The 27,664-nt window shown below is 49.4% G+C and overlaps 1 protein-coding gene across 1 annotated transcript in view; it reads left to right on the top strand.

Moving 5' to 3' along the window:
• TJP1 (tight junction protein 1) overlaps positions 1-27,664 on the top strand; it is a 327,881-nt gene that overhangs the window by 230,233 nt on the left and 69,984 nt on the right. The window contains 4 exon segments of the mRNA XM_060259910.1: positions 835-891; positions 20,265-20,389; positions 20,718-20,820; positions 26,563-26,842. Of these exon segments, the coding sequence (XP_060115893.1) occupies positions 835-891; positions 20,265-20,389; positions 20,718-20,820; positions 26,563-26,842 (565 nt within the window).

Genomic DNA, 27,664 nt, shown 5'->3' with positions numbered 1-27,664 from the left:
GAAGCTCTTAACCGTGACATCATGCTGGATATCACATGTCTCTTTGACATGGGGCTTTAAGATTCCGGAAGAAGCATTTGCTTGGTACGCTTTATGTTGTCCTTGGGTTTGCAATGGTTATGCTGCATTTTGAAAAGCGCTTTACCTACAAACTCTGGCAAGATACTTGGGGATCCATCGGCCTGCCTGTTGAACAGTGCCAAAACCAACCAAGCAGACAAAAAACTGGTAATGGAAAGCTGGGTATCTTGAAATGGAAAGCGGGGTAAGGTCTTCAGCATACACGAAAATGAGAAAAAAGATGAGTGACTGATTTCTGGATAGTGGCAGTCAACCACCCATTGTGGCAGTTAATGCCTGTTGTTATGTTCTACGAAGTAAGCATGTGCTCACTTAGTAGTGTACGTTATCATGTATGGTAAATTCAAAAGTGTGGCTTCCTTAGGGCAGGGACTGGTGACCTTCAAGCGCTGTGTGCCTTAATAGCGCAAGATGGCCAATCCGTGTGGAGTCAGGAAAGCAGCACATGAAACATTTATTTCTATTCACGCTGAAGACAAATGGAGCCAATGGGAAGGCGTGAGCCACGCTGGCTCCTGCCCAGATAGTCCAGTTGTAAACAGAGGAAGTTCCAAGGAACAGTTTCCTGACCCTTAATGTTGAAAACAAAACAAAACTCACCTTCTGTTTGCTTTGGCTTCGCTTCGCCCTTAGCGAGGATTGCAAGCGGTCTGATCCTAACTGTCATTGTTTAGTGGTGTTTTGGTAAAGTTACGTCACAGCAACCCCCAAAGTAATTTTGACTCCTCTTCTTTTCTTCCTCTTTTCAACCAGAGCACAACAATGGAAGAAACGGCGATATGGGAACAACACACGGTGACGCTTCACAGGGTAAGTGTCTACAGTTACCCTTTTGTGCATCAATAGCTCAGGATGCTGTTGGCTTTGGAAAACAATAGCTGAAGTCCAGATGTCCGGAAAGGAGGGGGGGGAATGGATTGTGTTATATTCGTGTGTTTGAAATTACAGAGGTTGTAAATGGGTTTCAGTGGGGCGTTTTGTAAACTTTGCGGCCTGTTTTCTGTAGCTGTACATTGTGTTGGTGACTAGTAGGCATTTAGAAAGTAGGTAAATTCTGAGCCACTTGCAAAACAGACTGATCTTTTCCCTTGACCCTTAACCATCCAACAGGATGTGCATTACGGCTGAGAAACTAGGGTTGCCAACATCCAGGTAGGGCCTGGAGATTTCCTGCTACTACAACTACGTAATCTCCAGACAATAGAGATCAGTTCCCTTGCAGAGAATAGCTGCTTTCAGGGGCGGGCTGTGTGACATCATACCATCCTGGGTTTCTCTTGTCCCCAAACCCCGCCCTCTCCATGCTCCACCCCCCAAATCTGTAGGTATTCCTCAACTCAGAGCTAGCAGCCCTATAGAATTGTGGAGGGGATGCTGCTTTGGCCTCCCCTGTAAGCTCTCCTTCCCACGACTGTTGTGGTGGTGTGGCTTTTTGGAAAGCTGCAAATGCTGTATTTGGTTCATATTATTCTACTTCCTAAGAATTCCCTTTTCCAGAGATGTGACTCTTTAGATCTGTTAAGACGGTTGTCTTCGGGGGGGGGGGGGGGGTTGGGCGGGGGCTAAATGAACGGTCTCTCAAATACCCACACAGTTTGTGTTTGGTTTATTATCTTTTAGTTTAAAAAAAACAATTTATTGATTTTTTAAAATGTTTTTGCTTTTGTGTTTCATTATGGCTGCTTTTAAAGATTCTATGTTTTTTAGCTTGGTTTGAACCGGCTATGGAATGGATTTTAACTGTTCTTTTTATGTTCATTTGGGGTGGGTTTTTTTTTTTTTTGCCATCTTGATTTAATTTGTTGCCATTTATCTCAGGATTCAGTTTTGCTTTTTTATCTTGGAAGCTGCACAGAGTACTTTTTAAATGAAAGGGCAGGATGCAAATCTAACTAATAAATAAAACTTGAGATTAATTTTTTTGGCAAAGGCAGAGTCTTGAATAAGGTGTGTAAGGGAGGGGGCTGTGTCGAAGTGCTTCTGACTCTGGGAAACTGAGGAACAGCCGGGAAGGTCGCTTTCCTCTTTTCCCCCCTCTCTCCTTTCCTCCTGTGCCCATTTGTCGCCTGCACACCAGTCTGGGGGGGGCGGGGAATGCCTTCATTGTTTTTTTCTTCCACACTTCCAGGGCAAGAGGAGGAAGCCACTGTGGGGACCGGCCCCCCCAGCCTCCCGTCCTCAGGTCAAACACCCTGCCTAGCCATTCATGCATGGTGGTGGGAGGGCAGGAAGGGGGGAGATGAGATAAGCCCCTGTCTGTGAGAAACCAGCTGTCTTACTCTTTGCTGGTGGGAATTCTGGGATGGGCAGTATGTGCGGTGCTGCTTCCTGCTAGCCCAACGAGAAGGAAGGGCAGCCGCTGTCTGTCGCGTTGTGCTGTGACAAACTTTGGCCAAACAAGTTTGCACACGATTAAACTTATTTTTAAAGCGAGTTGCACGCACCATATACTTAAGGGCGGCTAAGGACTGGTCTAGTTAGCTTGCCTCACTGCCCTGTAAGCCACAGGATAACGCTGTCCTAACATTGGACATTCTTCAGGACTGACTCAGCAAATACCAGGGTCTCTTTCTCCCCTCCCCAAGAATGCTCCAGTAGCTTCCTCTCCGGCTCTGCAGCTCAAAATCTAAATGCTTGGATTGTTTCCTGCCAGGATAAGGAGTCTGGATTTTCTAACTATCTATTGCTGTGCTCAGGGCTGGCATCAGCATACCCCAAGGTGGGGCAGCTGCCAAGGCACCAGGACTTCTGGTAGGGCCTACTACCGTTGCCCCCTCTTATTCACTCACTTGCACTCTGCTACCTGTCCCCCCGGGCGCTCGCATTCCTAGTGCCACTGGAGAAAGGACAGCGGGCGATGCAAGATGCTGAAAGTCTTGGCAGCTTTAGGAGGGCATGCAGTTGGGAAGGGAAATGACATAACGACAAGCAGGAAGTGTGCAGTTGGGTGGGGAAGGAGGAGGCCAGAGGAGGTTGAGGCTCTGCTCAGCTCCCCCCCCCCCCCCAACCTAGAACAGGCCCCATTGTGCCTCTTTCACCCCAGCCGAAGCAGTGCTGGTTTTGTTCATGTGAGTTTTTGGGTGATCTCTGGAAACCAAATAAAAAGGTAGTCCCCTGTGCAAGCACCAGTTGTTTTCAACTCTGGGGTGACGTTGCTTTCACGTTTTCATGGCAGACTTTTTTTACAAGGTGGTTTGCCATTGCCTTTCCCAGTCATCTACACTTTCCCCCCAGCAAGCTGGGGACTCCTTTTACTGACCTCAGAAGGATGGAAGGCTGAGTCAACCTGGAGCCGGCTACCTGAACCCAGCTTCCTCCAGGATCGAACTCAGGTCGTGAGCAGAGGGCTCCGACTGCAGTACTGCAGCTTGACCACTCTGCGCCACGGGCCTCTTAGAAAACCTAATAGAATGGGGCAAAATCACAGAGGCTGATTTGTTGTGGCTTCGATAATCCAGAGAGGAAACAGGCGAGATAGGAACACCGGTATTTGGAGCTGTCGCCGTGGTGTCCCTTCCTTGCAGGCGCAGGCAGATTCCTGGTTTCCAAAGAGAGGGGGTTGCGGAAAGTATTTTTCAGTGTAGGGAATAAAGCTTTAAAGCAGGAAGCTTTCCAAAGTCCCCGAGTCCCAAAAGGAGCTACGCAGGACCATATGCTCTTGGTTTCTGCCTGGAAAAAGAGCTTTCTGCTTCTTGAACGGCCAGCTTTCCTCTGCCGCCAGAAATTGGACCAGCGAGAGAGATTGCAGCGGCTGCGTCTTGTCACGAGTTGGCCAGGCCATTCTTAAAGACTGGATTTTTTGCGGGAGCGAGATTACCTCTCCCCGTTCTACGTGAGTGAGCATCTGTCTCACTAATTGGATTAGGGGGGAACGAAGGGAAGCTACGGCGGTCGTAATTTTTAAAGCTTTTTTCCCCTCAGGAGTGTGGAGATCGAATACGTAGAGATCGGGGTCCTTTCAGTTGTGAGTTGGAAAGGAAAGGAGGAAAGACTCGATGGAATCTTCCTTAAACCGGAAGCAGCTTAAGACATGGAGGTTGGAGGCCTGGTAGAGAACGACATTGCCTAGCTCAGGGGCGGCCAAACTGTGGCTTGGGAGCCACATGTGGCTCTTTCACACGTATTGGGTGGCTCTCAAAGCCCCCATCAGCTGGCTTGGAGAAGGCCTTTGTCTCTTTAAATCACTTCTCCAAGGCAAGCCAGTTGGCAGCTTGGAGAATGCATTTAAATTTAAAGTTGCTTCCTTTCCATCTCTCCCTTCCGATCTATTTCCCTTCCTTCCTTCCTTCCTTCCTTCCTTCCTTCCTTCCTTCCTTCCTTCCTTCCTTCCTTCCTTCCTTCCTTCCTTCCTTCCTTCCTTCCTTCCTTCCTTCCTTCCTTCCTTCCTTCCTTCCTTCCTTCCTCCAACATCAGACATTTATTCTATGTGGCTCTTACGTAAAGCAAGTTTGGCCATCCCTGGCCTAGCTAGCCAAGTGGCGGTGGCCACCGGGGCCCAGCTAGGAAGTTCACATGCAAAAAATCACCAAGGCAAAAATATTCTCTGCATACTTCTAGCCTAGGAATGCCAGCCTCCAGATGGCACCTGGGGTCCTCTTGGAATTAGAGCTCCTCTCCAGGCTGCAGAGATCACTTCTCCTGGAGGAAATGGCTGCTTTGGAGGGGGGACTCTATGGCATTGTATCCGTCTGAGGCCCCTGTCCTCCCCAGGCTCCACTCCCAAATCTCCAGGAGTTTCCCAGCCTGGAGGTGGCAACCTTATCCCCCCACCCCTCACCAGCAGCCAGGAGGGAACCAGCAACCCTGTTCCAGCCGCACTGGAATGCATCTGGCACGAGTACACGAAGCCCCACCAAAAAATGAATTTTAAAAGATTAAAAGTTGAAAGTTTCATGAAAATACAGGCTCAGTTTAAGCTTCTCAAACTGGAATGCTGTTTTGTTTGGGATGGGGGTGCAAAAAAACCCTGTCTTTTTGCAGGGACGATGGTCATTTCGAGCACGTCACACCATCTGAACAGGAAACTGCATTGAGCCTGCTTTCCATTTTCCTTCCATCTGCCTTAAAAAAAAAATAGCCATTCTCACTGTTCTTAAAGGCCCTCCAGTAATGTGGGGAAACAACACAGGGCAAACAGTGGGGTGGTGAGAGTCTGACAGAAGAAAGCACACCGAAAACTGTGTGAAAGTGGTGTCTGGAAGAACGCAGGGCATCCTAATGGTGTGGAACCACCCTGGGGTTGCCAGCTCTGGGTTTGGGGAGGGGAGAGACCAAGGTATAATGCTATAGATCCCACCCTCTAAAGCCACCATTTTCTCCAGGGGAATGGAGCTTGGTTGTCTGCAGATCCCTTGTAATAGTGGGAGTACTCCAGGTGCCACCCAGAGGTTGACAATCCTAAAGCACCTTCTGTATCCTTAGGACAGATTCTCCTTTTTGGCATTCCAGTAAGGCCTGAGTTGCATCGCTCTTCAGGAGCCAGACTTGAGCCCTTGCCTTAAAAACCAGGGGGAGACGCCTTGAATGAGGCTCCTGAGTGGGGATTCTTATGCAAACAGAGTGCCTTTGGTGTTGGCCTCTAGAAGAAACCTGGGAGGGGTCCCCCCCCCAGGAGATAATTGTCCCTCTTCACAGGTGTGTCGGTATATTGTCCTGTCCTGCTTTGGGATTCATGACTATGTGGGAGGGATCACACCCAATCTGGATCTGTTTTAATCTTCTGACTCTCGTTCTTATTTGTGTTCCGCATTGTAATGCAAACACGCCCATCTCTGTAATGGCACTCACTCTCACCCCTCCCCAGGATGGGGCTGTGGCTCAGTGGCGGAGCCTCAGCTTGGCATGCAGAAGGTCCCAGGTTCAATCCCGGGCACCCCCAGTTAAGAGGACCAGGCAGTAGGCGATGTGAAAGACTTCAGCCTGGGACCCCGAAGAGCCACTGCCCGTTTGGATAGACCAGGGGGTGGCCAGACTGTCTCAGGAGCCACGTGTGGCTCTTTCATGCATGTTGTGTGGCTCTTGATGACCCCACGGGCCCCATCAGCTGGTTTGGAGAAGGCTTTTAAAGCACTGCTCCTAGCCAAGCCAGAATGCATTATTCTATGTGGCTCTTAGGTTAAGCAAGCTTGGCCACCCCTGGGATAGACAAGACTGACCTTGCCGGATTGAAGATCTGACTCAGAATAAGGCACCGTTGTGTGTTTGCGTATGCGTGGTGGCAGAAACTGCCGTCAGGTCGCACCTGACTTTATGGCAACCTCGTGGGGTTTCCAAGGCAAGAGACATTCAGAGGACTTCCTCGGGGGTCTCCCAGCCAAGAAATAACCGGGGTCGATCCTGCTTAGCTTCTGAGATCTTACGAGAGCGGGCTAGCCTGGGCCATCCAGGTCAGGGCGGAGGCAAACAGAGGTGGTCTTTCCGTTGCCTGCCTCTGCACAGTGACCCTTGGTGGTCTCCCATCCCAATACTAACTGGGCCAACCCTGCTTAGCTTCCAGGATCATGGTAGCCTGGGCCGTCTAGGCCAGACCAGATGGACAGAGGTGGTGTTCCATTCTCTGCATTAGTGACCCTGGACTTCTCCCCCCCATCCATGTCCTATCCAAGGCCAACCCTGTTTGGTTTGTGAGATCTGACAAGATCGGGCCAGCCTGGGCCCATCCTGTTCAGGACACCTATAAAAATGCAGTGTCTGAAATGTCACCTATAAAATACCCTACAAAATGGCACCTTTAAAATGCAGTATATGAAAATGGCATCATTCTCTGGGCCACATGAAAAGGGTACATGATTACTGGCCATTAATTGCAGCCCAACCAACTGCCCCGCTGGAAGGGTTGTTCTCTGCTGGGCAGCCATTCCCGGGGTGGAACAAAGCAGATTTTCCCCGTTGTCCTGTTTCCTGCAAGCTCTTGGAAGGCCAGTTCCTGTCGTCTAAGCATGAAGAGAGCACATTCCCTTTTGCTTGGCTGCTTTTCTCTCAGTTGCACCGTGTTTCACAAGTGGAAGCTGCACTCTGGGAAAACAATCCCTGGCACAGAAAGGTTGCTGTGGCAGAGTTTCACAAGGATTGTCGCAAGGCAGGTCTCACGATGACCTGAAGGCCGAGGCTACAGCCTGGATCCTGAAGAAGGAGAAGATATTGGATGTATATCCCGCCCTCCACTCCGAATCTTAGAGAGCAGCTCAAAATCTCCTTATCTTCCTCCCCCACAACAAACACCCTGAGGGGTGGGTGAGGCTGAGAGGTCTCTCACAGCAGCTGCCCTTTCAAGGACAACTCTGCCAGAGCTCTGGCTGACCCAAGGCCATTCCAGCAGCTGCAAGTGGAGGAGTGGGGAATCAAACCTGGTTCTCCCAGAGAAGAGCCTGCAGACTTCACCACTACACCGAACTGGCAAAGAAGTTCTCTCAAAACAAAGAGAACTGCAATAAATTGCAGGGGGGCGGGCTGACATTCCCATGCAAAGAGTGGCAAAACCAAGGTTTGGGGCATCTTAAAAATTACAGCAGCAGCAGCTGTACCATGGCCCTGAACTGCATGGGTCTAGGCTAGCCTGAGCTTGTCAGATCTCAGAAGCTAAGCGGGGTGAGCCGTGGTTAGTTCTTGGATGGGAGACCACTGAGGAATGAACCCCAGGACGGCTGCACAGAGAAAGGCAGCAGTAAATCGCCTCTGCTCATCTCTTGCCTTGGAAGAGTGGGGTGGTCAGGAGTTAATTATAACTCCGTGGGGCTTTCCACCACCACCAGGGCTCTTTTTGTAACAGGACCTCCTTTGCCAGTTCGGCCACACCTCCCTGATGTCGCCAATCCTCCTGCAGCTTACAGTAGGCCCTGTAGTAAGAGCCCTGTAAGCTCTTGGAGGATTGGCTACATCAGGGAGGTGTGGCCTAATTGGCAAAGGAGTTCCTGCTACCAAAAAAGCCCTATAGGCGGCGTCTTAATAGCGGTAATCTGTAATTTTCAAGCGATGGGCGTGGCATCTTGCAGGTAGAGCAGGTGGGGAAGCAAACAGAAACTGGGATCCATAGGGAAACCACCCGTCCTTCCCAGCTGCGCATTCTGTGAGGCTGTGTTTCCGTGCAGCGGAAAGGGTTGTGCGAAAAGCTTCATAGGAAAGGCGGCTTTGAGTTGGGATGCTGAAGGAAGTGAGAGAAAAGGGCACCCATGACGTGCCTGAGACTGAATCAGTCCCGGGGTCTATCAAGGTCACTCTTGCGTACTCAGACTGGCAGCAGCTCTCCAGGGTCTCAGGTCTTTCACGTCGCCCCATGCCTGATCACCTACACCTCTCTCCAGACTGGTGGCTGACCCTTTCAGAGAGGTAGGCTTTTCCCATGAGACCAGTGTGAGCTAAGGAGAAGGCTGCTTCTGTATAGCTGGGCAGCGAAAGCCGGCTGCCGTTTGTACTACATGCTGTGGTCGGTCAGCTTTATAAAGCATCCCCACTCTGCACTTTCTCTTCATCCTGGGGGCAGCCCAGGAGTTGCGTGTTTCCGAGGGTTTGAACTTGGGACCTTCTGCATGCCAAACACAGGCTCTTCCAGTTTGGTGCAGTGGTTAAGTGTCCGGACTCTTATCTGGGAGAACCAGGTTTGATTCCTCACTCCTCCACTTGCAGCTGCTGGAATGGCCTTGGGTCAGCCAGAGCTCTGGTAGGAGTTGTCCTTGAAAGGGCAGCTGCTGTGAGAGCCCTCTCAGCCCCACTCACCTCACAGGGTGTCTGTTATGGGGGAGGAAGGTAAAGGAGATTGTAAGCTGCTCTGAGTCTCAGATTCAGAGAGAAGGGCAGGGTATAAATCTGCAGTCGTCTTCAAGACTGGAGAGCCAGTTTGGTGTAGTGGTTAAGTGCGCAGACTCTTATCTGGGAGAATGGGGTTTGATTCCCCACTCCTCCACTTGCAGCTGCTGGAATGGCCTTGGGTCAGCCATAGCTCTGGCAGAGGTTGTCTTTGAAAGGGCAGCTGCTGTGAGAGCCCTCTCCAGCCCCACCCACCTCACAGGGTGTCTGTTATGGGGGAGGAAGGTAAAGGAGATTGTAAGCCGCTCTGAGTCTCGGATTCAGAGAGAAGGGCAGGGTATAAATCTGCAGTCGTCTTCAAGACTGGAGAGCCAGTTTGGTGTAATGGTTAAGTGCGCAGACTCTTATCTGGGAGAATGGGGTTTGATTCCTCACTCCTCCACTTGCAGCTGCTGGAATGGCATTGGGTCAGCCATAGCTCTGGCAGAGGTTGTTCTTGAAAGGGCAGCTGCTGGGAGAGCCCTCTCAGCCCCACTCACCTCAAAGGGTGTTTGTTGTGGGGGGGTGGGGAGGAAGATAAAGGAGATTGTAAACTGCTCTGAGACTCTGATGCAGAGAGAAGGGCGGGGTATAAATATGCAGTTGTCATTGTCGCCGTCCTCTGAGACACCATGCAAATTAGTATTCTGGGTTAGGATTAGCTCTGAGCCCAAGACAGAGAGTGAGAATGAGTGTGGGCATGAGGAGGAAGGGCACTTGGCATTGCTGGGCACAGTGGAGTTCTCAGAAGCTGAGCAGGGTCGGATGTGATCAGTACTTGGATGGGAGACCCCCAGGGAAGGCCAGAGGCAGTCAATGGCAACCCGCCACTGAACATCTCTTGCCTTGAAAAACCTCCGAGGCAGTTGATGGTCGTTCGTGTTGCCCTGCACATACAAACACATACAGGTGACTTACACTGAATCACGCCATTTAATCCATCAGGCTCAGTCTTGTCTACTCGGTCTGGCAGTGGCTCTCCAGGGTTTCAGGCTGAGGTCTTTCCCCATCACTTCCTGCCTGGTCCTTGTAACTAGAGATGTCAGGGATTGAACCTGGGAGGACCTTCCGCATCCAGAGATGAGCCCCGGGAGCAGAGAAGCATTGGCTTCCTTTCTGAGCCCCTCTATATTCTGCTCAGGATCCAAGTAAATACTTTTTTAACTCGAAGCACTTCTTTTTTTTCGTGTCAAGAATTGCCTCATGCTTTGAATGTGGCAAACTGTGCCTGCACAAAAATTCCATCAGGGTTTGTAACAGGGGAGGGGTTTGCCTGTGTTTCCTAAGGTACAGTGTGTAAAGGGAGGTAGTCCAGTGGGAACAGCCTGACTGGAAATGCCAGTTTCTGCGCCAGGTCAGTGCCAAGAGATCTCTGCTTGGCAGAACACTCGGGAGATGACCTGCAAAGCCTTTGACGGAGTTAGGATTTTAGGTTTTGGGGGGAGGGCAAAATGTGGCTTTGATACGTTCAAAATGTGTAAGGTAGCCACAGCATCCGTAATGGGACGGAAGTATTTGTTGTTGACAAGACTGTGCCGGTAACTTAACAGATATTCTTTACAATCCTGTTCAAATTCGGGATACTGGATTCAGAAATGGGGGACAGAGGTATGTGTTAACACCATTGCTGCCTTTAAAAGTTGCCCTGTGGTTGGTTTGTCCTGGGAGTCCCACAAGGAGAAGCAAGCCGGCTCTTTGGTGGGATTCACATGTCTCTGGGGCTTTGTGGCTAAGTCACAGAATGTCTGCTTGGCATCCAGAAGGTCCCAGATTCAGTCCCTGGTATCTCCAGTGGGAAGTATTGCATCGTTTTAAAGGGTAGCCCTGCTTGTCTGTTGTTAGTCTCTGAGGTGCTACTGGGCTCGAATCAAGGATCAGAGAGTTGGTGATGTGAAAAGAAGTCTGGATTCTCTGGAGAGCCACTGCCAGCCAGAAACAGTACCGAAGTCCTCCTTCTTCCTGCCCTTCTCCCTGAATCAGAGACTCAGAGCAGCTTACGATCTCCTATATCTTCTCCCCCCCACAACAGACACCCTGTGATGTGGGTGGAGCTGAGAGGGCTCTCCCAGCAGCTGCCCTTTCAAGGACGCCTCCTGCAAGAGCTGTGGCTGACCCAAGGCCATGCTAGCAGGTGCAAGTGGAGGAGTGGGGAATCCAACCCGCTTCTCCCAGATAAGAGAGCTCTGGCTGACCCAAGGCCATTCCAGCAGCTGCAAGTGGAGGAGTGGGGAATCAAACCCGCTTCTCCCAGATAAGAGAGCTCTGGCTGACCCAAGGCCATTCCAGCAGCTGCAAGTGGAGGAGTGGGGAATCAAACCCACTTCTCCCAGATAAGAGAGCTCTGGCTGACCCAAGGCCATTCCAGCAGCTGCAAGTGGAGGAGTGGGGAATCAAACCCGGTTCTCCCAGATAAGAGAGCTATGGCTGACCCAAGGCCATTCCAGCAGGTGCAAGTGGAGGAGGGGGGAATCAAACCCGGTTCTCCCAGATAAGACAGCTATGGCTGACCCAAGGTTACTCCAGCAGCTGCAAGTGGAGGAGTGGGGAATCAAACCCGCTTCTCCCAGATAAAAGTCCACACACTTCACCACAACACAACACTGGCTCCCTTGGTAGGCTCACAGGCTGGTTAAGCATGTTGTTTGTGTGGCTCAGTGTTGGAGCGCCTGCTTAGCCCGCAGAAGGTCCCCGGTTCAATCCCTGCCATCTCTTGTTCAGTAAATGACTGAAGGATCGCAGAGACCCTGGAGAGCTGTTGCCAGTCACAGGAGGCAGGGCTGACAGGAGGGAGGAAACGAATAGAACAATTTATGGGGTTGGGAAAGGATTTTGTGTGAGTGTGTGTGTGTGTGGGGGGGGTGCCTCTTTCTGCCTGGGAAGCGGGACTTGCCAGTTGCAGCCCGGGCTCCATGGGATGGACTGGAAGTCTTGGTTGTCGCTGTCCCAATGGCAGCAGCACACGCAGGGAGCTGTAGTGGGGGTCCTTGTGGGGTGGGATGAAAGCTACTTGCGAGGCAGTCAGTGTTGGGCTTGGGTGTGTTTGGGGCAGGGGGGGGATGGACAAGGGTCTCTGCAGGCAGCACAACAAGCTGGCAGACTGGGATGGGGCCAGCAAGGAGGTGGTGGGGCAGCTGTGCTTGGGATGGGGCTAACAAAACTGCGAGGTAGCCGGAGTGGGCGTATTGCCCAGGCAGCCTCTCGAAGCCCTTCCAGCAGGGAAACCAGGAGGTGGCTTTTCGAGGGTGGGGTGAGGTGCAGCCATGTCAGGATCGATGAGGAAGATGCTGCCCCTTTCTCCCCACTGCACCACCCAGCGATTCCCCAAAAGGGACACAGAGCGGGCAGCAGCATAATCCGGAGGCAAAGAAGCGACACGGCTCGATGCTGCAGTCGCACGGCAGCTTCCCACCGGCACACAATCCGAGCACTTTCGCCGCTACGAGGGCTGACAGTTTCATTCTTAAAATAGCCAGGAAGGGGCGACAAGCTGTGCCTCTACTCTGCGATGTGGCTTGGTCAAATCAGAAATGGGCCGCGGGGACCGAATCCTGGGCTCGTGCTGTGCGGGGAGAGGAGAACTCAGCACACCTGCCGGGAGATCCTGTGGTGTTCTTGGCAGAAGGTTCCCCAGCTGAGCGGAGAAGCGCTGGAGGAAACGAGCTGCCCTTTTCTTTTGTCACCTGGAGATTTGCTTCTTCGCGAGGGAGCACATCTTCTGGCAGTGAAGTTCCATTCCTTGCGTGCTCACAATTTGGAGCTGTGTTTTGGAGCTTCGCAGGAGCCGTGCGGCTGCGTGAATGTGAAACACACATGGGAAGAAGTTGGTGCTCTAAATAATCGGATCATCCTCCGTTGGTCTCAAAGGTGCAACTTGACTCTTACTTTGTTCTGCTGTTTCAGACCGACACAGCTGCCCGCTTGGGTCTCTCTCAGAGCTGTTCTCTCAGGAGCAGTTCTCCCAGAGCTCTCAGCCCCACCTGCCTCACAAGGAGGTCTGTTGTGGGGAGAGGAAGGGAAGCCGGTTGTAAGCCGCTCCAAGATTCCTTGGGGTAATGAAAAGAGAGGAAGAGGAGATTGGCTTTATATCCAAAGTATACCCAAAGTAGTCTCAGAGCAGCTTACAATCTCCTTTTTCTTCACCTTGGAGAGCAGGGCTTCTAAAGTTTTGTTCAAGTGTCGATTTGCTTTGTGGGTGCGGTTGGTCATGTTGGAATGAAAACTGTATCCCCCTGAAATATAATTTTCACAAAGTCCTTCTGTAAAAGGAAAATGGCAATTAGATAGGAGACTGGCCCATTTTTGGAATATCAGCTGGGCTCTAGGCAGCTTGCCTTTGGGAGTATAGAGAGCTCCTATAGAGAGCTCCTGTAGAGAGCCAGTTTGGTGTAGTGGTTAAGTACATGGACTCTTATCTGGGAGAACCGGGTTTGATTCCCCACTCCTCCTCTAGCAGCTGCTGGAATGGCCTTGGGTCAGCCATAACTCTCGCAGGAGTTGTCCTTGAAAGGGCAGCTGCTGTGAGAGCCCTCTCAGCCTCACCCACCTCACAAGGTGTCTGTTGTGGGTGGAGAAGACATAGGAGATTGTGAGCCGCTCTGAGTCTCTGATTCAGGGAGAAGGGCGGGGTATAAATCTGCAATTCTTCTTCTCCTGTGTTATAGATTGGGTCTTCTCTTGAAAGGGAGAGACCCAGGTGGAACACAGTCTGGACCCATGCACTGTAATGTATATATTTACTTCCTTTACACACCACCTTTAACTTCCTTTATATGCCCCAAAGCATTTTGCACCATTCTCCTCCCCGCTGCTCTGTCCTCACAATGACCCAGTGAGGTAGGTTAGGCTGAGTGATTGTGACCAATGAATTTACATCCATGAGTGAGTGGGGATTCAAACCTGGGTCTCCCAGCTCCTAGTCTGATGCTCCGACCCCTGCACCACGCTGCCTTTATTTCTGTTTGACGCAGGGCATGCAATGGAAATACAGATTTCAAACACGTAGGCAGCCAAAAAGGATTTGGGAGATTATTATCTTTCACCTAATAATGGAATTTTGGCTAAGGCAGAGGAAAAATAAGTCCTTCAACCTCTCAGTAATACTACCTAATTAGGCTTCCAGACTCTTTATTTCAAACGGTCTCCAGTTTTACTGGGAACCTTTGAGTTCCAGCTAGCGCTAAGAAACTGATTCAAAAGACTGCTTGGCTTTTGTTTCCAGAAAGGAGAACGGCCGGTGTTTGCTGTGGTGCAACAGGAGATCTCTGTTCAGAGAATAACCCGATTAGCCTGCAAAGGAGTGGCAAAGAAGCCTGTCTCCTCCAGATGCTGCTCCAATGTGCTACGCCAGCAGCATCTTTTCCTTCTGCTTAACACCGAGGAAGAGATTTGTGGAGACGCAAAGCTGGCTCATTGCTCTGTGATTTTTCATTGACCCTAATGAAAGTATCGCCCTGACCTGGGCAGCCCAGGCTAACTCGATCTCGTGAGACCTTGGAAGCTGGCTTGGGCGGTATTTGGGTGGGAGACCACCAAGAAATACCAGAATTGTGATGCAGAGGCAGGCAATGGCAAACTACCTCTGAATGTCTCTTGTTGTAAGCCAGCTGCGACTTGGTGACCCTTTGACTTGGAGAGCCAGTTTGGTGTAGTGGTTAAGTGTGCGGACTCGTATCTGGGATAACCAGGTTTGATTCCTCACTCCTCCACTTGCAGCTGCTGGAATGGCCTTGGATCAGCCATAGCTCTAAATGTGCAGATTTTATCTGGGAGAACCGGGTCTGATTCCCTACTCCTCCACTTGCGGCTGCTGGAATGGCCTTGGATCAGCCAGAGCTCTTGCAGGAGTTGTCCTTGAAAGGGCAGCTTCTTTGAGAACTCTCTCAGCCCCACCCACCTCACAGGGTGTCTGTTGCGAAGGGAGGAGAATAAAGAAGATTGTGAGCTACTCTGAGACTGAGATTCACTGTCTAATAGGATTGAATAGTTTTGAGGATTTTCCCAGTCATATAAATTAGGGTGGGTAGTTGCTTCCACTGGTGAGACCCACAATGGAGTATATGTATAAATTTTCTTTTTAATCTCAAACCAAGTCTTGTAAATTGCTTTTCGAACTTCATGTGCCTGGAAATTGGTGTTTTTTGGGGAGGTCTGATACCAAATGTATGCATGCCAGCCTTTAGTTAATCCTGCTCCCTCTAAAACTAGTAACCTTTTGTTTTCTAGCAGACACCAATCTCTGACCCAGGCTAAACAAGAGGCTTTATAATATAAATACCAGTTTGGTAAGGCCATGCCCCCTCTTAATTTGCTCTCTTGGAGAATTTTTAACTTAATCCTTGGCTTCTTGTTTTGCCATATAAAAGTCAAGATCATTTTATTGAGTTTTTGAAAGAACGAGTTGGGTAGTTGGACAGGGATCATCTGGAATAGGAATAGGATTCTGGGCAGAATGTTCATTTTTATTGTGGCTATTCTTCCCAAAAGGGAAATTTGCAAGTCTCGCCATTTCTCCAGATCTGTTTCAATTTCCTTTAAAATCTTTTCGTAATTGTCACAATAGAGAGATTTCACATCATTTGTTAAATAAATTCCCAAATATCTAATTTTCTTCTCTTTTTTAAAGCCCGATTTATCTTCTAATTGTTTAATTTGTTCTTTAGTCATATTTTTAGTTAGAAATTTGGTTTTCTGTGTATTCACCTTGAATCCAGAAACTTCTCCAAAGTGTTGCAAATTCATTTTTAGTTTATCAATCGAAGAGATAGGATCCTCCAGAAAAAACAGCAGGTCGTCTGCAAATGCTTGAATCTTAAATTCTTCGTTCTTTACCTTCAGGCCTCTAATTTCAGTATCCTCTCTTATTTTTTGAATCAAAAATTCTATTGTAGTTACAAAAAGGAGAGGGGAGAGAGGACACCCTTGTCTGGTCCCCTGTTCTATTTCCACAAATCCAGAATTGTTTCCGTTTATGTTAATTCTTGCATTTTGCTTAGTGTATATAGCCTCAATCAGCTTCTTAAAATTTTTGCCACAACCAACAGCTTCCAATACTTTGCTCATGAAATTCCAGTTCACGTTATCGAACGCTTTTTCAGCATCCAATGAAATTCCTGCAAATTGTTTGTCCGGATGATCTTTATAGTATTCTAAGATGTTCAAAAAATATCTTAAGTTCTGCCGCATCATTCTTCCGGGTATGAAACCCGTTTGATCTTCTTGCACTATGTTGGTTACTGCTTTCTTGAATCTATTTGTCAATATCGTAGCGAAAATTTTGTAGTCTGCATTTAGGAGAGAAATTGGCCTATAATTCTTGATTTCCTTAGACTCTGTTCCTTCTTTATGAATTAATGTAATCAACGCCTCTCTCCAGGATGTTGGAATTATTGCTGACTCCTGAATTTTCTCCAGCAATCTGGAAACAAACATAATCCCGGACTGGTGGGTCAGATGCCAAATTAAGTCAAGATATCAATCTGACAAAAGCGTGGGCTTTCCTAAAGATGCCAAAGTAAATGAATTTGACACAATGATACATGAACCCAAAAATCTTATTTCAAAAATCTATAGTTGGTTATTGGAGATGGAAATGCAGTCGGAAACGGTTAAAGAGAGCTGGATAAAGTGGTTACAGGACTTTGGCTATTCGATCGAATTAGAAGAATGGGAAAAGATTTGGAAATATAATATTAAATTGACCAAATCAGTAGTTTTCAAAGAAAACCTATATAAAATGATGTATAGGTGGTACCTGACTCCAGCGAGATTAGCCAGAATGAACCCAACCTATAACGACAAATGTTGGAAATGTAAAAAAGCTAGAGGGACACTTTACCACATTTGGTGGAACTGTGAGATTGCTAGAAAATTTTGGACACAAATAAGTATATGGATCCAAAAGATTTTAAAGAAAAGGTTGAAACACTCACCCGAACTGTATTTGTTAAGTGTATGTAGAGAAAACTTAACACAGGGTGAGAAAAAACTGGTAATATATATGATCACAACAGCCAGAATCCTCTTTGCAAAATATTGGAAATCCCCCCAAACCCCGTGTAAAGAAGAATTTTTGTTTAAATTACTGGAGTCTGCCGAAATGGATGTTTTAACTATAAGGTTGAGAGATGGAAACTGGCAAGAATGTATAAAAACTTGGGAACCAGTGTATATATGGGCGAAAAGTATGGGATATGATATGAGACAGTAGACTTAATATCCTTATATGCTCCTAAAGATCCTTTCACAGGTGGTGGTGGAAGATGGGTGGGTATGGGATATATGTTCTTCTGTTTCCCTTTCTTGTATTTTTTGTTGGTGTTTTTTGGTTTTCTTGTTTGTTTGTATTGTTTTTTCTTGAACCTCAATAAATGATAAATTTTCTAAAAAAAAAAAAAAAAAAAAAAGAGACTGAGATTCAGAGTGGAGGGCAGGATATAATTCCTATATCTTCTATCATCATCATCATCATCATCATCATCATCATCATCATCATCATCATCATCATCTTCTCCTTCCTCCTTTCGTCTTCTTCCCACCACAAACTAATTGACCCTGTGATGGCCTGTGGCCTAGCTTGAATGGCCCAGGCTGTATTGATCTGGTCAGAACTTGGAAACTAAGCAAGATTGGCTCTTCTTTGTCCTTGAATGGGAAAGTCCAAGGTCGCTATGGAGTGGCAGGCATTGGCAAACCACCTGCTCATCTCTTGCTTTGGAAACCCTCCAGGGGTCCCCATAACTCAGGTGTGACTTGACTACAAAAATAAAAATACAGTCACACTTATGGGTCAGTATGGGTGACTGTTTTTTTTTGTCGTCTGAAAACAGATCGCCTACAAAACATAGCTCCTCTTTTGTGGAGTGTTAGAAATCCCCTTGTGCTTGCATCCCTTTCTGTCCTCTCGGAAGGAACGGAATTCTGGGCCTGCTCTGCAAACGTTTCTGTCCCCAGAGGAAACCTCTGTTCCTGTGCAGATTCCACTTGGGAGGGGGGGGAGTGGTGAGAAGAGACACCCCCCCCATACATGGGTTCAAACCATTTGCATTATGGAGCCCACAGTAGTGTTTTATGCTTGGATTTTCAGCACTTCTCTGGATAAATATCGTTCGGGTGGGGCGCGGGGGCTGGAAAGCGCTTATGCTCTGCAGGAAGTGATATTTGATTTAAGCTGCAGGAAGTGGTATTTGATTTAACTTTGCTGGGGTGGTAGACTTTAATTTAATTTAATTTTTAGATTTATATCCCAGCCTGTCCTGCAAATGGGCTCAGGGCGGCTTAAAACAGTAAAACAACGGAGTGAAAATAATATAAAAAACAGACATTACAAAACGGGAGCAGCACAGTAAACAATCTTGCAGGCATAGGCGGTAAACAGCATGGGGCTGACGGCTAACAGCATAGCATAACGCCATAATGGTGTTCTCTGTTGGGCTTGAATGCCAGAGGCCAATGCAAACCATAGAATCCTAACGTTGGAAGCGGCCGTAGAGGCCATCTAGTCCAACCCCCTACTCAGTGGAGGGTCAGCTTAGAGCATTCCTGACGAGTTCGTCCAGCCGCTGCTTGAAAACTACCTTGGGTTTCCTAGGGAGAGGAGCTCATCATCTCCCTAGGAAACCAATTTCACTACTGAACTATTAAAAAAAAAATCCCTTTAATATCCAGCAGGTACTTTTCAACCTGGAATTTTAAACCCATTATTCTGAGTCATAGATAGCTCTGGGATGCACAGTCCACTCACTGGGGTGGATCCAAAATTCTCCAAGTAGCCCTTTTCCAACTTTAGTGGCTCTTCCTCCAAAGTAAAAAGCTCTTTTTTAGAGGAAGGCTTCGGATTTAAGCCAAAAAGGTAAGGTGGGATACAAATATTTAAGCAAATGTACTGGAGTGGTGAGATAGGGGGGTTAGATCCACTCCATCAACATATCTTCCCTGTGACCTGAGCAAACAAAATTGTCTTAAGCCGTGATTCCTTGGGAATTAGAATGTAGCTCTTGAAACTCCGGTATTTACTCCCAGCTCTGATTGTTACCAGTTTCTAATACAGCAAACTGAGAAGCTTGAAAATCTGATCATTTTTCCCTCATTGAATGTAGTTCTTTTGCTTGAAGTACTGATGTTGCTATCCATTTATAATTTTTTTTTTAAAAAAAATGCTAGGAACACCAGAAGAGGCCTGCTGGATCAGGCCTGCTGGATCAGACTAGTGAGGGTCCATCCAGTCCAGCATCCTGTCTCACACAGGAGCCAACCAGGTCTTCTGCATGGCTAAGAACAGGGCATGGAGGCTTGAGGGCTTCATAAGAATATCAGAAGAGCCCTGCTGGATCAGACAAGGGAGGGTCCATCTAGTCCAGCCTCCTGTCTCACGCAGGGGCCAGCCAGTTCCTCTGGAGGGCCAGCCACAGGGCAGAGAGGCCGAGGCCTTCCCCTGAGAAGGACATCAGAAGAGCCCTGCTGGATCAGACCAGGGAGGGTCCATCCAGTGCAGCCTCCTGTCTCACACAGGGGCCAACCAGTTCCTCTGGAGGGCCAACAACATGGCAGAGAGGCCGAGACCTTCCCCTGAGAAGAACCTCAGAAGAGCCCTGCTGGATCAGACTAGGGAGGGTCCATCCAGTGCAGCCTCCTGTCTCACACAGGGGCCAACCAGTTCCTCCGGAGGGCCAACAACAGGGCAGAGAGGCTGAGGCCTTCCCCTGAGAAGAACCTCAGAAGAGCCCCGCTGGATCAGGCCAGGGAGGGTCCATCTAGTCCAGTCTCCTGTTTCACACGGTGGCCAACCAGTTTTTCTGATGGGCCAACAACAGGGGAGAGAGGCTGAGGCCATCTCCTTAGAAGAACATCACAAGAGGCCTGCTGGATCAGACCAGGGAGGGTCCATCCAGTGCAGCCTCCTGTCTCACCCAGTGGCCAGCCAGTTCCTCTGTAGGGCCAACAACAGGGCAGAGAGGCTGAGGTCTTCCCCTGAGAAGAACCTCAGAAGAGCCCTGCTGGGTCTGACCAGGGAGGGTCCATCCAGTGCAGCCAGTTCCTCTGGAGGGCCAACAACAGGGCAGAGAGGCTGAGGTCTTCCCCTGAGAAGAACATCAGAAGAGCCCTGCTGGGTCTGACCAGGGAGGGTCCATCCAGTGCAGCCAGTTCCTCTGGAGGGCCAACAACAGGGTGTGAAACCTTTCCCTGATGTTGCCTCCTCGTTCTGAGATTCAGAGGTTGACTACCTCTGACAGTGGGTAGTAGACATTATTGGACCTCCCCTCCTTGAGTTTGTCTGATCCTCTTTGAAAGCTGTCTCTGCCTGTGGCCAAGCCTCCCTCCTCTGGCAGTGAATTCCAGATTTCAACCACTTGCTGTGTTTCTTAGGAGCAACCATGCGGTTTAAACACCTCTTTGCTTTGTCCCAGGCTCCCGGATTTGGGTTTGGCATTGCGATATCAGGAGGAAGAGATAACCCCCACTTCCAGAGCGGAGAAACGTCAATCGTCATATCTGATGTCCTCAAAGGAGGCCCAGCGGAAGGTCTGCTACAGTGAGTGTCCAGTTAAGGCGGTCGTTGTCGTCGTCGTTGCTAAGTTGTGTTGATCACCCTGTCCCAGCTCATGCCAGGTTCTGGATGATGTACAGAATGTGTATCGTAAGAACAGTATGCAAGTTAAAAACCTACGCGGTATATTAAATCAAAAGTGCCACTGGACTCAGACGTCACTCTGCTTTCCTTGTGAGAGACCTCTAGCTGCTTAGGTCAGACTAGCAGTAATCTGGTGACGTGAAGAGAGATGCTGGTTTTCTGCACAGGTTCTTCTCTCCATCTGCTCACTTTCCCTTTTGTGTCCTCTCCCCCCCCCCCCTCATTTCAGGGAGAATGACCGTGTCGCGATGGTCAACGGAGTCTCGATGGATAACGTGGAGCATGCGTTTGCTGTTCAGCAGCTGAGGAAAAGCGGGAAAAATGCCAAAATCGTAAGTGAGCACAAGGGGTCGGTTTCTTCCAAGAAAGGGATTTATATGCCAGATTTGCTTTGGACAAAGTGAGAACGAGCCTCCAGGGCAGATTCTGTGACCACTTGGTTGTACGGCTGTTCTCAGAATTCTTCACAGAGCTTTCCTTGAAAAAGACTCAGTAGTAGCTGCATGTGCAGGGACTGCTCTGGACTCTCTTTAAGAGCCAAATGGAGATGCTGAAGCTCTTTGAATGGCTGCGATCTCCAGGGCAGCGAAGCTTCTTGGCCTCTGTCCCAATGACATTCTTGCCGGTTACCTTCGTTCCTGTTTCCTTTAAAAGCCAGTTTGGTGTAGTGGTGAAGTGTGCGGACTCTTATCTGGGAGAACCGGGTTTGATTCCCCACTCGTCCACTTGCAGCTGCTGGAGTGACCTTGGGTCAGCCACAAGTTCTCTCAGAGCTGCTCTCTCAAGAGCACTTCTTGAAAGAGCTCTCTTAACCTCACCTACTTCACAGGGTGTCTGTTGTGGGAAGGTGAAGGGAAAGGAGATGTGTAAGCTGCTTTGAGACCCCTTTGGGTAGCAAAGGGTGGGGCATAAATTGAATCTCTCCTCCTCTTTCTCCTCCTCCTCCCCCTCCTCCTTCTTCTTCTCCGCCAGAATGGCTGCCATTCTTTCCTTGTGGGGGGCAGCAACGTGATCCACTTGGGGGCAGCATTTCAGTCTGAATAAAAATGTGCCCACTTCCTTGACGCTGGGCGAGCATCCTCTGCTCATGCCAATTTGCAGCTTCTTGGCCAGGAAATGTGGTATATTCTGTGTTGTTGTCTCAGGGCTCAGCAGCTGGGGGAAGCAGTGTGGGTCGGCCCTTGCTGCACTTGTTTGAAGCTGGTTCAGAAGCTGAAGCCAGGAAAGATGGTACTTCTGTCCCTTTAAGCAGGAGGCCTCAAGAACTCTTAGGAATAATCGCCCAGTAGGGGGTGGTCCGAACTCAGCCTTCCATCCTTCCGAGGTCGGTAAAATGAGTCCCCAGCTTGCTGGGGGGAAAAGTGTAGATGACTGGGGAAGGCAATGGCAAACCACCCCGTAAAAAGTCTGCCGTGAAACTGTTGTGAGAGCAACGTCACCCCAGAGTCGGAAACGACTGGTGCTTGCACCTTTTAGGGGGTGGTGCAACTGTGAGGAACGAGGCACAGATTCCAAAGTGTGGCTGATACAGATTAAGCGGTATATTGGAAGGTGTTACTACGCAGGGCCCTGCAAATACAACCTGCAGGTCGAATCAGATGCATAGTGCAGGAATACACATGCAAAAGGGCACGGCTCCAAAACCCTCAGAATGGTGCAGGCGGTGTCAGAAGATAATACAAGCAGGTAAACCCGGCAGTGCTGAAGCATCAGTGGATAAAACCAGATTCCAGATCAGTAGAGAGGCAATATTCTTGTAGCCCACTTCTCAGGCACGAGGTGGTTCTGCCTCAACAGATCGCTTCCCCCCCCCTCCTCACGCTCAGCAGACGTCATTGGCCACCCGTGCAGTAAAATTATAGAGCATCCCATGATGTTTCTAGCCCTACCGAGTCCATCAGTAGCTCTCCTTGCCCCCCCTTAAATCGGCAAAACAACTCATCATTCACTACGGAGACCAACCTGCCTCTTGGTAAACAGTTGAGTCTGCTGGGCGTGAAAAATTAAACCCCCACTGAAAACAGTTCTGTTCTCTGGATCGATTATTCCCTGGCAGTCTCTCAGTGAATTCTCCTGACTTTCCCCCCTAGCTGTTTAGGGGAGAAAATGTTTGCCTCAGTCTTGCAGCTTGTTCTGTGCAACGGTCCCTCTGAAAGACAAGGGGTTGTGCTTGCGTGTTGAGGTTGCCAACTCCAGGAAGGAAAATTCCTATGGCTTTGGGGATAGACAGCGGCACTTAGGGAGGGGCCTCAGCAGGATAGAATGCCCTAGAGTTGGCCCTCCAAAGCAGCCATTTTCTCTGGAGGAACTGATCTTTGTAGTCTGGAGATCAGTTGTAATTGCAGGAAATCTCCAGGCCCTACCTGGAGGTTGGCAGTTGTGGTGTGGGTGCTCTTGTTAGAAACAGTTGAAGAAGAAGAATTGCAGATTTATCCCCCGCCCTTCTCCCTGAATCAGAGACTCAGAGTGGCTTACAATCTCCTATGTCTTCTCCCCCCACAACAGACACCCTGTGAGGTCGGTGGGGCTGAGAGGGCTCTCACAGCCGCTGCCCTTTCAAGGACAACTCCTGCGAGAGCTCTGGCTGACCCAAGGCCATGCTAGCAGGTGCAAGTGGAGGAGTGGGGAATCAAACCTGGTTCTCCCAGTTATGAGTCTGCACACTTAACCACTACACCAAACTGGCTCTCCACGCTGAATGACTGCAGCTGAGGTTGTAAATCTATATCTGGGAGAGCCGGTTAAGAGTGTTGGGCTAGTTTCTGGGAGACTCAGGTTCGAATCATGCAATGGGAGCTTGCTGGGTGGACCTTGGGCCAGTCACACTCTCTGAGCCTCACCTACCTCACAGGGTTGTTGTGAGGATAAAATGGAGGAGAGGAGAAGTATATAAGTCCCCACTGGGGGAGAGAGACAATGCACAAATGACGCAAAATAACTTAACAATAAAATTGTATTACTTCAGACTAAGAAGGCCAAGAGAAAGAATGCTCCTGTGCTTAAAAAAAAGAAATCCCATGGAAACGTTGGCTGCCAGGGACAAGTGTTCGGGCCTTGTCTTCTCTCGTGAGGTTTCTGTGTTGATCTGGAGAGCCAGATTTGGATCCAGCAGCACCTTAAGAGACCAGCAAGATTTTGGGGGTATGACTCTTTGGAGAGGCAGAGCTCCTACCCTGAAGATCTTGTTGGTTGTTGCTGGTTTCACAAGGACATATGAGGAGCCAGGTCAGATTAGGCCAATGGCCCATTCAGTCCAACACGGCAGGCACTTTCACACACACACCTCAATCGCACACTTTCAGTCCACTTTCAACTGGATTTTAATGTGTGAAATGGCAAAATCCACTGGCAAACAGTTGCTGAAGTGGATTGGAACAGCATTATTTAGCATGTGTGGAAGTGGCCTGTGTTGCACAGTGACCGAAACCCAGGTGCAGGGCCGGCTCACCCACTAGGCAAACTAGCCGGTTGCCTAGGGCGCCGAGAGGCGGGGGGGGTGACAAATTGGGCTCTGCCCCCCCCAGTGCCCCAGGCAAGCACTTAGCTTGCCTCCCTCCCCCCCTCGCTGCTGCGGCCGCTCTTAGCCCCCTGCTGGCTAAAAGTAAGCTTTGCCGGCTTCGCAGTTCGCGTCTGCACGTTTTGTCTCTTAACAAAATGCGCAGGTGTGCTACAAAGCCGTCAAAGCTTACTTTTAGCCGGCGAGCAGGGGGAAGGGAGCGAGCGGAGCCCCACCACTTTTAGTGGCAGCGGGCAGGCGAGCGGAGCGCCGGGGGGGGGCCAGCACGTGGTGTTAGAGCCGGTTCCAGCATTGCAGTTGACACGTGGGAAGGGGAGGAGCGCGGAGCCGTGAAGGGGGAGCTGTGGGGGGCGCTAGGCAGCAAGTCTGCCTGGGGCACCCTAGGGCATCGGGCCGGCGCTGCCCAGGTGCCATCAGGAGGTCCACCAGCGAGGCCAGAACTCCAAAAGCCCTCCCAGTGTGGCCCCCGCAAACACCAAAAAAGACAGAGCATTCCTGCCCCAGACAGAGCATTCCATCTATACCTTGTGGCCAATAGCCACTTGTGGACCTCCACTCTGTATGCTTATCCAGTCTCATCTTGAAGCCATCTATGATTGAAGCCGCCACTACTTCCTGTGGCAGAAAGTTCCACATGTTCATGACTCTTTGGGTGAAGAAGGACTTCCTTTGGTCTGTTGTAAGCCCTAAAGGTCAAGGTAGTCCCCTGTGCAAGCACCAGTCGTTTCCGACTCTGGGGTGACGTTGCTTTCACAACGTTTTCACGGCAGACTTTTTACGGGGTGGTTTGCCCTTGCCTTCCCCAGTCCTCTCCACTTTCCCCCCAGCAAGCTGGGGACTCATTTTACCAACCTTGGAAGGATAGAAGGCTGAGTCAACCTGGAGCCAGCTACCTGAACCAGCTTCCGCTGGGATTGAACTCAAGTCGTGAGCAGAGGGCTCCGACTGCCGCACTGCAGCTTTACCACTGCGCCATGGGGCTCTTCCATTGTAAGCCCTACTGCTCCCTAATTTCACAAAGTGCCTATATGTTCTTGTATTGCGACAAAGGGAGGAAAGGCAGGTTTCCCCAACATGGTGCCCACCAGTACTTCCCTTAGCTCCCATGGAGCTTTTCAGAACGTGGGAGAAGGCATTGTAAGGCAGGGCTTGTTATCGGCTTCTTTCTTTTAATGAAAGGCATTTCCGGTGGAGGTTCGAGAAGACTGGTAAACACCAGGACTTCCCTTAGTCACTGTGTGGTTCCTATTCCGCCTACAGGTTTTTCTTCTTTCCCGGGAGGTGTGAAGGGGAGGTATTGGCTCCACCTACTGCAGAAGCCATTTCTTGTTTGGCTTTACCTCCCATGGAAGCTGTTTTTGGGGTGCCACTCAAAACTACCTCCCCAAAGTCCAAAGTGCCCCACAGAATCAAAAAGGTGAGGGAGGGGGCTGGTTTGTGGAGGAATCCGCTCTTTTAAGGAAATCACTGTATTAAGATTTCAGTGCAGAATGTCTGACATTACTCAGGATCTAAGAAGCCGTAACACTGGCTTTATAATGCAGCATTCCCCTGAAAACTTGGAACGGGCTCGTCTTTGACCTTTAGGAGGCTAGTAAAAGATCTTTCCCTTCTAGGCTTTTTTAATGTACTGAGTAGTTTAATCACTCTTCTGTCTTTCTCTGATATCGCTTTGGCCTTTGTTGGTATTTTGGGTTTCAATTATTGGATGTTTCTAATGGCTTCCCTGCTACCTTGAGTGCACCTTGGAGCAGAAGGAAGAAGGAAAAATGGAATAAATACTTTTTCCTTCCTGGAGATACTGCGAGTACGAAAGATTTATGGCAAAACTATTGCTGGAGACATAGGATTCCAGGTTTGCTATCCTGGCAGAAGAGAATGGCTAAGAGGCGCACAGCTGTAGATCTGGAGGCAATCAGGATGCCCACAGTGTGGCAGAGGGCAAGTTTGCAACATGGATAGCATTGAATCCATTTTGTGTGCGTGTGTGTGTGTCACAGCTGTCTTAGGGTGACCCCTTAGGGTAGGGGTGGCCAAACTGAGGCTCTTCCACACACATTGTGTGGCTCTAGAAGCCCCCGCCTCCCCATCGTCTGGCTTGGCGAAGGCATTTAAAGTTGCTTTCTTTCCACCTCTCTCTTCCCCCATCTATTTGCTTTCCTGCCTGCCTGTCTTGTGGCTCTCAAACAACTGATGTTTATTCTCTGTGACTTTTACGTTAAGCAAGTTTGGCCACCCCTGCCTTAGGATTTTCAAGGCAACAGACAAACAGAGGTGGTTTGCCATCGCTTGCCTCTGCTTAACAACCCTGGACTTCCTTGGCTGGTCTCCCCTCCAAGGCCGACCCTGCCCAGCTTCAGAGATCTGACAAGATCGGGTCAGCCTTGGGCCATCCAGGTCAGGTCAGACGAACAGAGGTGGTTTGCCGTTGCCTGTGACCCTGGACTTTCTTGGAGGTCGCCCATCCTAGTCAGGTCGCAGTCGACGACAGCAGCTTCGTAGGGGTTTCTGGGCGAGAGACGATCAAGTGTTCTGACAAAGATGCCGTGTGTTCCAGACCATCAGAAGAATGAAAAAAGTTCAGATTCCGGTAACGCGGACAGAACCAGATCCCGTGTCAGAAAACGACGAGGACAGCTATGAAGAGGAGATCCCGGATCCGAGAAGTTCCCGCGGTGCTACGAGTGCGAGCAGACGGCACGAAAAGAACTGGGTGAGGGACCGAAGCGCGAGCAGAGAGAGGAGTCTGTCCCCGAGATCGGACCGCAGATCGGTGACGTCCAGTCAGCCCGCAAAACCAACTAAAGTCACATTGGTGAAGTCCAGGAAGAATGAAGGTATGTGCTGAAATCTCACTAAACTACTGTAGAAGACAGGATAGGAAACTCTTTAAAGATCAGTTTTATTCTTGACGAAACTGTAGTCTGCTGTGTCACCTCCTGGTGCAACCACGTCCGGCATTCATGCATAAGGCTAGTTTTCGGGTCGTCATGGGGAAGTGTGTGATTGTGGCTGTACTCGAAAACAGCCTGGGCTTACCGGAAACTACTCTTAGAACTGGTACCTCCATCGTTCAAGCAGGAAAGAACACAGATTCTTTTAAGTAATTTCCCCCCCCCTCCCCCCGGGGACTGGGAAATGGGACTTTAATTTCTGTTTTTTAAAAATATATCCTACATGGTGACTTCCCATGGCTACTTACCAAATTATATGCAGCTAAATATGTCGCTAAAATTGAACTTTAATAAACAACTCAAACCAATTAAGATCCCATGAAATAATTGGCAGCTCTTTGCAGTGACTAGCAACAGTTACAGAGGCCATCATGTTCTCCCCCCTTCCCCGGAGTTATATCTGGGGAAGCTAAAAAGGCCTTCATCTCCCCCGCATCATCCAGGTAATGGTAGGTTGTCCCTGAATGGGGACAGGGAGAGGCTGTGGTGTGAAGTCCAGGTGGGGCTTTGAGGTTCTTGGAAGGGAAGCCGGCAGTGAAATCCTGTCCAGACCGCATAGCAGTCTGCTGGTACTGAGGATATTCTCCGCAACATGGTCTGAAACCATGACTTTTAAAACACCTTCATGGAGATATGAGTGTTCCACTGCGAGTTTCCCAACTGAGAGTTTTTGTGTGTGCTTGGGCCCTGAGAAGTTGTGGGCTG

Source organism: Heteronotia binoei, chromosome 19 (genome assembly GCF_032191835.1).
Source record: "Heteronotia binoei isolate CCM8104 ecotype False Entrance Well chromosome 19, APGP_CSIRO_Hbin_v1, whole genome shotgun sequence".
Classification (NCBI taxonomy): domain Eukaryota; kingdom Metazoa; phylum Chordata; class Lepidosauria; order Squamata; family Gekkonidae; genus Heteronotia; species Heteronotia binoei.
This window is presented reverse-complemented; position numbering and strand designations above follow the sequence as displayed.